This window comes from Poecilia formosa, unplaced genomic scaffold (genome assembly GCF_000485575.1).
Source record: "Poecilia formosa unplaced genomic scaffold, Poecilia_formosa-5.1.2 Scaffold844, whole genome shotgun sequence".
Classification (NCBI taxonomy): Eukaryota; Metazoa; Chordata; class Actinopteri; order Cyprinodontiformes; family Poeciliidae; genus Poecilia; species Poecilia formosa.
In genome coordinates, this window is record NW_006800783.1 from 144425 (window position 1) to 155608 (window position 11184).

The following is an 11184-nucleotide window of genomic DNA, read 5'->3' on the forward strand; positions in this document are numbered from 1 at the left end:
AATTTTTTTTTTTGATTGAATAATTGTGAAACAAATCTAACTCCATCCTGCTAACAGTTCTACTGCCGTCCACAGAACCGCCTCATTACTCCACGCCTGGCCACGCCCCTCTTGGCTCCGCCCACTCCACTTCCTCGACGCCTTCTGGAGTCTGTGGCCCTTTCAGAAAGCGTTGCTGCGGTTGCTATGGTTGCTGCCAACACTTTAACCCTTAGAAACATCAACACCAAAACCCTGTCTGGTTCTGGTTCTGGACCGGCCGACTGTCACCATGGAAACGACATGTTTCTTTAGTAGTACTCAATTTTTCACTCACTAGATTTTTTTTCCCTGGTTGTAAATGCTATTGAAGAGAAAACGATCTTCACACACACATGCGCGCACACACACACACATACACACACACGTCTCCAGGCTTCCCGCTCCTGTTTTCTCTGGTCTCTGCAGGAAATGAAATCATCCTGGTGGAAAATGAAACTTCAAGAGTCGAATATTTTCCAAATCAAAGATGTGTCTTTAACATCTGGTTGAGTTTTTATTTAATGGCAGATCAATGATGAACCGCTGCTGGATGACAGGGGGCGCTGTTGGCAAAGTTACAGGCAAAAAATAACTAATAATTTGTCTCACCTGTCCCAGCTGGACTCACCTGTCCCAGCGTACACTCCAATGAGCCCAGGAAGTCGGCCTCCTTCGGCCCGTTGTGGTTGTTGATGTCGAACAGCTCGAAGCGCAGCCGCTGCACCTCTTCAAAATAAAAGTCCAAGGTGAAGACCTTGGAGTAGGTGGGGTTGACGCAGCTGCGGATCACCTCCGTCCGGTCCACCTGTGGACGAACAGCGAAGTAAACCTGTGACAGCCATCAGAACCGGGTCAGGTCCTGATGGTTCTGGAGCTGGACCAGCAGCACCCAGATCGCACTGAGGCTGCGGCGCTAATTAAGCAGCTAGCAGAACCAGAACAGAGTGTTTTGGTTCTGATGTTCTGATGTTCTGCTTCTGCAGGATGTGATGTCAGAGTTTCATCTGTTCGGGTTTCAGTGATTAGAACAGAAATAAATTAAGTAAATTTTTTTCTTCTGGTGAATTTTCTCCTGAACTCAAAATTTTCCCATAACAAATCAACACAGAAACAAAGATGGCGGCGCGTCAGGAGGACGACCTCGGCCCATCAACGCCACGTGGCGCTGGTTGCCATGGTGACCCACCTCCATCCACCGGCCATGGGACTGCATGTTGAGGACGACGCAGGGGTCGGGCCTGGACAGCGCGTCCCGGTCCGAGACGCCCTTACAGGTGAGGCGCAGCTCCACCTTGGTGAGGCAGGAGCTGCTGAGCAGACCCAGAGAGCCGGCCGCCGACTCCAAGGTGTCGCTCATGGCGGAGGCGGGACAGGAAGTCTGCAGGGGCAGGCAGGAAGTGGGTCAGAACCTCCAGTTTCAGAAATGAGGCCAAATCATCTGGAAAACGGAGCAGGCTGAAAAGCAGAACGAGCTGACCTCCGACCTTCACATCACCATGACAACCCTGTTGGTCGCCACTGACCTCCGACCTTCACAGGAAAACACAGGACAGGGCTGCAGCCAATGATCAGGTCAGTAATCGATTAGTCCATCATTCATCGATAGTTTTAACAATGAATCATTCTCCTCCAGATGTTTAATGACGTGAACATGTTGGAGCTGAACGCAGCATTTTTAGTTCATTTTCAAATAAATTAATGGAAACTTAAGAAAAGAATTAAATCGTTTTTCCAAAATAAAATGTCATATTTTAGCATCCAGGCTTCTGAAATTGTTCTTTTACGACCAGTTCATATGATTTTGGAAAATTCTATATTTATGCTTTTACTAAAAAAAAAACAAAAAAACTCTAAAACATAAAATCCAAGATTATTTGAACATTTTTTATTTACAAAGTGACAGAAGTCTAAAAAGAGTTAAACTTATAATTTTATAAATGTTCCATAAATGTTTCACTGTGAAAATGTTCCGAATCAGCAGAACCAGAGCTGAATCCGTCTGGATCAGAACCAGACAGTTAGCTCGCTCTGCCCTCCATCATCTGATTAACTGAGCCGCCTGCAGGAAATGTCCGGTTTCCTCCTCTTCCTCCGCCAGGCCGCCGGCTCAGATAACAGGATGAAGAGCAGATACGTCTCAGAACCAGAGCAGGCGTGTTCAGCTGTCCAGGATCCAGTTTCAGTCAGAACCGCTGCAACGGGACGTTAATAAAGCTACACTGTCAGAAACAAACAGCAATAATCTGGATTATTTAGTCTGGTACAGGAGGAAAAAAAATGGAGGTTCATTTTTAAAAGTCATATTTTCACCACATTTTTCTTTCACTGATAAATGCCACAGGTTCAAGCTAAATATTAAGCTTAAAAGTAAAAGTTTAGCTTTACTTTACATTTAGTTCGAAATTAAATATTTCATTAGCAAGCAGCTTGCTAACAAATGTTTAGCTATATATTTCTAAATATCCAATTTGAGCTACATAAATAATTTGAAGATAAATAGTTACCAAGCTAAATATGGAGTTAGCCAAGTAGCTCCCAGCTAAAAATTTTGTTAGCAACCTAAATATTTAGCTAAGAGCAAAATACTCCAAGATACAAATGCACTTGCCTATAACTGGAAGTGGACTACCAAAATAAAACCTGAAGACTGGAGGAGTCAGCCTCACCAGCAGAAGTTTGTGTACTGGCTATCAGAGTCAGCTTTTATTTTGGTAGTCCACTTCCACTCATCAACAAGTGAATTTGCATACTAGCTAAATATTTAACTCTGAGCTAGGTAAATATTCACTTTGCAAAGAAAATATTTATCTAGAGCTAGTTCTTAGCTAACTGCATATATTTAGCTCCAACCAAATAGCTGGAGCTAAATATCTAATGAAGTATTAGCTTGGAGCTAATTATTTAGTTAGCCAGTTAAATATTTATTATTGCTGCAAATTTTGGACTGCAACTTTACAAATGGCACCAAATAAACGTGACGCTGCCGCCTGTTTAATTCTGATCAGAATTATTCATACGCCTGACAGGTTTAAAGCTTCAGTCGGACAGGAAGTTGTTTCTGACAGGAAGTGACATTTATGAATAAATTAAATCCAATGAAATGTTGCATTGTAAAAATACAACATGAAACAGAACATAGGGACTCAAAAAACTCTAAAAAGCTCCACACACACCATGGACTACAGCTCCCATCATCCTCAGCAGCTGTTGCTATGGAAACAGACCCGTCCAGAGCCAAGAGAACCAAAATATCTGCAGCTGTTATCATGATCCAACCGTTCATCCAACCAACCGACTGTTCATCCAACCGTTCATCCAACCAACCGACTGTTCATCCAACCGTTCATCCAACCAACCGACTGTTCATCCAACTGTTCATCCAACCAACTGACTGTTCATCCAACCGTTCATCCAACCATTCATCCAACCAATCGACTATTCATCCAACTGCTCATCCAACCAACTGACTGNATCCAACCATTCATCCAACCAATCGACTATTCATCCAACTGCTCATCCAACCAACTGACTGTTCATCCAACCGTTCATCCAACCATTCATCCAACTGCTCATCCAACCAACTGACTGTTCATCCAACTGCTCATCCAACCAACCGACTGTTCATCCAACCATTCATCCAACCGTTCATCCAACCAACCGACTGTTCATCCAACTGTTCATCCAACCAACCGACTGTTCATCCAACCGTTCATCCAACCATTCATCCAACCGTTCATCCAACCAACCGACTGTTCATCCAACTGTTCATCCAACCGTTCATCCAACCAATCGACTATTCATCCAACTGCTCATCCAACCAACTGACTGTTCATCCAACCATTCATCCAACCGTTCATCCAACTGCTCATCCAACCAATCGACTATTCATCCAACCATTCATCCAACCAATCGACTATTCATCCAACTGCTCATCCAACCAACTGACTGTTCATCCAACCATTCATCCAACCATTCATCCAACCACCAGAGGAACTCTCATCATTAAACTGATTGAACTTTTTTCTGTTGAACTAAAATCAGCAGATTTTGCCAACAGCCAACAGATCAACACGTGAGGAAACCAAAATTAATTAGTTTATAAATGTTATAAATGTTTCTCACTTTAAGGTTTCTAATCTGTGACTCGGTCCAGTTCTTGGTTTTTTTCTGACCTTTGGACATTTTCCTTCATGTCTGTCTACAGACTGCTAGCTGTGATTTCGCTTTATGTGAAGAGTTTGGGTTGTTTCATCATCATCATCATCATCATCATCATCATCATCATCATCATCCTCAGCTGAGGATCACCAGCTAGAGGATCATCAGATCCAACAGGACACAAACCAGCTGATTCTCCATAAGAACCAACCTGCATCAGGAGGAAACTAACCAGAAACAGAACCTGTGACCGGCAGAGAGCAGACAGAACCCGGATCACCTCAGGATTTCTGACCCGAACCACAGCACCATCACACTCTTCCTCAGCAGCATCAGTCTTCCTCTCTTTTACCTGTTCGGATGAGGAAAAGCTTCAGAAAAACATCCGGAAGTTTCCAGTTTCAGCTCAGCGGCTCCGAACTGAGATCAGCTCCGCTTCTTCACCCTCATCCTCCTCTTCCTCCTCCTCTGGCTGCTGGAGAGCCTCTCCGCTCCGCAGCCGCTCCTCCCGCATTTATACCCGGGGAAACCCGGAGAGGAGCGGGCCGCGGCGCCCCCTGCAGGCCGAGTTGGAAATAAAATCAGCTTTTATTCATGAAACATCCCGAGCTGAAGCATCCCGAGGTCCAGAAGTATTCATACTGGCTGAACTGGGCAACACAAGCCAGACCTGATCTGAAAAGTGTGGCATGCTTCTGCAGTAGGAGAAGTATGGAAGGCAGAGAATCTCTGAACATCAAGTTTCCTGACATGGATTTCCAGCTGGACTTTCACTAGGCCATTCCAGTGTGTTCAGAGCTGCTGCCCTGCAGGAAGTGAGGTGAGTTTATTTATCTATTGCACAAAAATCAAATCAGAAATAGGAAAATAATAAATACTAAAGTGGATGTAGTGCAGGAGATGTTTCAAATGAAATAGTAATGACCTTTATTCTAAAAAGTGACTAAGAAGTGCAAAATAAACCGGGACAAACTGATGTCAGAGGGTTTTTATAGTCTGCTCATTTGTATTTTCCTCCTCAGATGAACTTTTGTCTTCAAATACACGGACCCGAGCTATGGAGTCGAACGATTTAAAAACATTCAGCTTTTTCCGCCACTAGATGTCGGTGTTGAGTTGAAAACAGAACCGCAGCCTCATTTTCTCACCTGAAATCAAACTTTGACTTCTTAATTACCCCCCCAGTTGTATTGACCAAGACATATGTTTCCAGATTTAACAGACATAAATGTGATTCCCTTTCGTCAAATGCAGTAAATTCGTCCATAGGGGAAATAAGTTACATTAATAAGTTGGTAAATAAGTACATAGTTGGCAAATTGTGTGACTAAATTCATGCTAAGCAAATTTTGGGTTTGAAATTTGATCAGAATGTGTCATATATGTTACAAACGACCGTTTTCATGTTGCATTTGTAGACATACGACCGAGTGAGCGCTCTTAGCAGCAAACTATCTTAGCTGTATTTTTCTCCGGTAGCGTGTCAACAGGAATGGAGGAAGTTAGGAGAAAGCAACAGGTGTTGTCAGAACACCGGTCTTGTGGGAAATTCTGTTCCCTGTGAAAATCTGCCCCCTGTGTCGGGAGCGCGCATTGCAGCCAGAGAAGTGGATCCGGCGGATCTGACCATTTTCACGGCGCTTCTGATCGATTTCTCGGTAAAAACTACTCATATAATCATGTCAGTGTTGTAGCTTTCAGTTTTATCGGCAGCTATCAAAATAAAATAAATAAATAAATAAACGGGGTCTTCTGTGGAGGTATTTTTACGCTGTTTTGTGTTATTTTAAACGCGAAGAGAATCGATCTTTTTTTTTTTTCAGCTTTTGTCTCGTAAGCCTGACAAATAAAAGTCAGTCAACAAACACAGGTTCCCAACACGTAGTGTGCATTTATAATTTTTCATTTCTGATACAAGAGGAGGGAAGCTGGCCGATAGCAGGGCACCAAAATAAAGACTTCCTGAAAAGATCAGAGTGTAAACTTTTTGGTAAATCCCGTTCTAATGTAAAATATGACAGATTACTGGATTAAGGAAATGTCTAGCATGCTATCACACATTATAATTTTTGAGAATTTGGAAACAGTTGCTTTTTATTTCCCAAAGTTATGGGGGGAGGAGAGGAGAGAATGGATATTTCAGCGGCCTGATATAATCTGTTCCCCCTACATAAAATGGAAACAAATTAATTTACCTGCAAGTCTTTAACTGTGTTGATTCCCCTCATCTTCAACAACAAATCCTGTGGATTTGGTGACATTTGATCATTGTTTGCCAAAGTTAGGAGGGGGGTACCAAATATTTTAGCTCTTTCAGCCGCCCACTATAAAACATACTATAATTTGTATGTTTTGATAAAAAAAAAATGTACTTAGCCAAAATCAGAAAAAGGTTTCACAAATTCCAAACATGGTTATAAACATTCTGCTATTAGAGCAGAATAACCCAGTCCAGGTTTGAAGAGTCTAGGTGTTGTAGTTTTGGAATTAGAGCAGATCTTGTGTGATCGAAACCGAAAAAAGGGCAAAAGTTTCCCTTTTTGAAGTTTCACTAATCAGATAAAAGTTTCACAAATCACAAACATGGTTATAAAGAGTCTTCTTGAAGAGGAGAATAATCTAGTCCAGATTTGAAGAGCCGCATCTACTTTTAATAACTATAGAAAATGAAATTATTGTACTTATTAAGTTATAGACAAACAATTTTCATAAAAAGCTGTTTTCATATTCCATGTTGATGTATTAAGTTTTTGCTAAGTACATATTTTTTTATCAAAACATACAAATTATAGTAATCATGACAAAAGTTTTCATTAACACTCAAAATAAGAATATATTTACAAATGACTTCTCATACAGAACGATAATCTTTGTGGAAACATTCCCAACTACAAAAAATAATATTTAGATCACTTACCTAATCGGTGGGCGTCCAAAGGTTTGTCTTGTGTTCTTGTAGCTGAATAGTCAGAAGAAACTGCGCGGCAATCGCAATATCTTTAAAATTATCTTGTTTGGCTTCTTATTGGTTAAGATTCAAAAGACCGCTCTTATTATTGTCCATTCATATTTAAGTATTGTCTCTGGTATATTGCATCATTTCCGGTGATGATAAAACATGATTACAATGGTTTTAGTAATCTAATTTAATCACGTTAAATCAACATAAGAAAAATTAGTAGTTTCATTATTGTTGGTAATTAAGTAAATGGTTCTTTATTCAATCGCGTAAATGCAAGAAAGATGACTGAATTGTGTAGTATTAACTTATTTTGTTTGTGCAAATCCAAAATTCCTTCAATTCTCATTTTTTCAGTGCACTAAGAATAAGTCTCACAGCAATGTACACCTCATGCTGTAGACGCCGCAGTGGAAACAGGAAAATCCACAACCACTTTTGCTAGGAGTTTTTTCTGCAAACTGAAATGTACAGCTTCATTTAATGGTTCAAAGTTTGGGTAACAAAGAAAATAATTCACTGTACATGTCCATTTTATGTAGGGGGAACACATTATTTCAGGCAGCTGAAAGAGCTAAAATATTTGGTTCCCCCTCCTAACTTTGGGAAATAAAGAACAAATGTTATTAAAATCACAGGATTTGTTGTTGATGAAGAGCGGAATCAACACAGGTAAGGACTTGCTGGTAAATTAAGTTGTTTCCATTTTATAGAGGGGGAACACATTATTTCAGGTGGCTGAAAAGTTGAAAAACGATCAATTCTCTTCGCGTTTAAAATAACACAAAACAGCGTAAAAATACTTCCACACAGGACCGAGTTTATTTATTTATTTAATTTTTATAGCTGCCGATTAAACTGAAAGCTACAACACTGACATGATTATATGAGTAGTTTTTACTGAGAAATCGATCAGAAGTGCCGTGAAAATGGAACAGAATTTTGCATAAGACCGGCTCCGGCTCTGAATGGACTTTCTACGCCATGGACCTGGGAAAACTCCCGTTTTTGTAAGTTTTATGCATTTTAACGACACTTAGACATCTGTTACTGTTTCTTCAGTTGATCAAATGTGGAGCTTTATAATCTTTCAGTGCAGCTCTAATTAGTAATGTATGTTTTCTCCTCTGTTGTACTTCAGTTACAAAAAAAACATTTATAAAAGATCTTCGGAAAACAATATTTTATTAGTTGTTCGGTGACTGTCTAACTGCACACAGTTCCAAGTTTGGAAATTAAATGTTTAGTTTGGACGCTAAACATTTAGTTGAGAACAAAGTATATAGTTTGCTAACTAAATATTTAGTTTACAATTTACGTATTTTGGTTGTAGGTTATATATTTAGTTTGGAACTATGACACTGATAAATGTTTGAATTACATGGTGAAAATATGTAAACCATCACATATTTCATCTGAATTTGGGAGAAATAAGAAAATTATGTAATGTTGTTGTTGTAAAGTTAAATAGTCAGAAAGTTTTTGGTTTAATCCTTTTAAAGGGAAAAAAGTGGTTATTTCAAACATTCAACTTCCATCTGTTTCCCACCACTAGATGTCGGTGTTGTGTTAAAAACCAAACTCTGGGCTTCTTTTCTCATCAGAAATCGGCCTTGAACATCTTAGTCACTTTCTTTCGACTCTTTAACCTTTATTGTGGATGAAAAGTGCTGATTTTTGTGTTTATGGGTCGGACTTATGTGAGTTTGAAACCAAAAGTACCTTAAAGGTAAACTAATCGTTCTAGACTTCACAATAAAGCGACGTCGAAAACTTCCGGTAGGTACCGGAAGTTAAGTTTGCGTTACGTTCAGCTTTATAAAATTCTGAAACGCGGAAGTGGTTCACAAACAAAGCCTAGAGGTGACGGAGTTAGATTTTAACTGTAAAGTTCATCTCTCCTGTGAACCGAGACAACACAACCGTGAGTTTTATACATTTGACGTCACGTATTTTTTAAATTCTCATTTCCTTATCTTTTTGTTCAGAAAGATAAAAGTTAATCACGTTTAGGCCGCTGAAGTTGATGCCAAACGTCTTAAAGTTTCTTGTTTGACATACAATTAAAGGTTTAAAAGTACATTTTTTCCTTAGTTCTGATAATCTCAGTTGTGTTTTAGAAAATCTATCTTCATTTATTGAGTTTAATCCCGTTCTCCTCTCTGAAAAAATCAACATCCGCTCCGATCCCTTCCCTTGGCTTTGGAACCAGAGACAGCTGCTGAATCCATTAAAATAAAACTTTTGCCGCATAAAATGAGGGCCGAACTTCCTGCAGGACTCCTTGCTTTACAGACAATTCATAAACCATCTTTTTAACTGTTTAGTTTGGTGTTTACCAACGTTTTGATTTAAATTGTCAAGTTTTACAGTTGGAGTTTGGTGGAGATGAAGTTTCCGATTTTCCGAGAACGTTCTGTTGAGGTTAAATGTTTCAGATCTGCTCTGATTCGTTCCTGTGCGATAAAAAAAAAAAAAACCGGTTTTGTTCTTATATTTCTGAATCACGTTTGGTGTTTTAAACCCGAGATGATGGGAAAGTTTGAAATTGAACACATGGTTGCTGCTTTTCACTTTCACTTGCGGAGAAAACAGAAATCCCCTTCAAATGTTTGTTTTTGGTTTTATCTGGAAAATTAAAGCTAAACTCTGGTTTTCATCTGAATGTTGATGCTCACATAAATCCCCAAACGGAGGTCAGACCTTTCCCTGCAGCCTCATTTAGTTCAACATGTAGAGCTGCATGATATTAGGAATAAATGGCGTTGAAATGTTGAATATTGTTATAATTATTGCAGTAAAGTTTGCCCAGTCAGGAAGCGGATGTTCAGAGTCTGCATTCCTGTCGCATTTAAATGCATCATTATTCTAATATGACCCAAAACATGCATTAATACTGATATTGTGAAAATCCAGTCTTCCTACAGATGTTTTTATTTAGAAATCTGTCTCATCTGATCTTCATTTTGGTTTTTCTGACATTTTCTGTTTTATTTGTAGGTAGAATTGAAACCAAAAAAAAAAAGAGTAATTTGTGTCTCAGAACCGGTTTTGGGTCATAAGAGCCTCAAACGTTTTGGTTCTGGATCAGAAACTTTAACATTTTTACTTTAGTCCCAATGTACTTGGTCCAACTGTTCAGCTGCTGTTCCTGATCTGGACCAGAACCGGGTCGTGCTTCAGCCCGTGGTGCGTTCAGGGCATGCCAGGAACATCCAGAACCTAACAAGTTTCAGCAGTGCGTCCAGTCATTAGAGGACAAACGGAAGTCTAAAATGTTCCCTGTTCATCAACAGACACATGAGGTCTAAACCAATCACAGTGAAGGGCGGGACCTCTGATTGGCCCAGCTGGTCACCAGGACAAAATGTGGCAAACCTGAAGCCTGAGCCTCTGAAAATCATCTGTGATTCTCCGACTAGGAGCCCCAACCGGCCAGGTCCAGCGTCGCCCTCCGGCCCCCGGGGTAACGTGGGCGTCGCCCTCCGGCCCCCGGGGTAACGTGGGCGTCGCCCTCCGGCCCCCGGGGTAACGTGGGCGTCGCCCTCCGGCCCCAGGGGTAACGTGGGCGTCGCCCTCCGGCCCCCGGGGTAACGTGNCCCGGGGTAACGTGGGCGTCGCCCTCCGGCCCCAGGGGTAACGTGGGCGTCGCCCTCCCGCCCCCGGGGTAACGTGGGCGTCGCCCTCCAGCCCCCGGGGTAACGTGGGCATTTTAAGACAAACTGTTTCAGTGAGAAAAACTGGACTTCCTGCTGCTAATAACTTGTGATATTTGTACAGTGAGACTTAATTCTGTGTGAACGAAGAATAATTTGTGCTTAAAACACTCGTCATGGTCAAGTTTCGCTCTGACTCTTGGGGCTCGACCTGATGTCTGCGCTCACAACTTTATGAAGTTTATGCAAATGAATCGCTCATGACACCCTGAAGAATACTTCATGAGAAAAATGGTTTCAATGTAGAGAAACATTCCACTCATCGTTTAGATTTTTTCCTGTTTTATCGTTTAATTCACTCATTTATTTTGACTTTTAAATTTTCAGGAG

General features: G+C 40.8%; 1 protein-coding gene across 1 annotated transcript; it reads right to left on the reverse strand.

Moving 5' to 3' along the window:
- Window positions 1-4188, reverse strand: LOC103131808 (copine-4-like). Its single transcript, XM_016666921.1, has 3 exons — window positions 4144-4188; window positions 1208-1399; window positions 1-826 (listed from the first exon to the last, which is right to left on the reverse strand). The coding sequence occupies exons 2-3, from the start codon at window positions 1376-1378 to the stop codon at window positions 614-616; spliced, it is 384 nt and encodes a 127-aa protein (XP_016522407.1). The 5' UTR covers window positions 1379-1399; window positions 4144-4188; the 3' UTR covers window positions 1-613.
- Between the last annotated feature and the right edge of the window lie 6996 nt (window positions 4189-11184).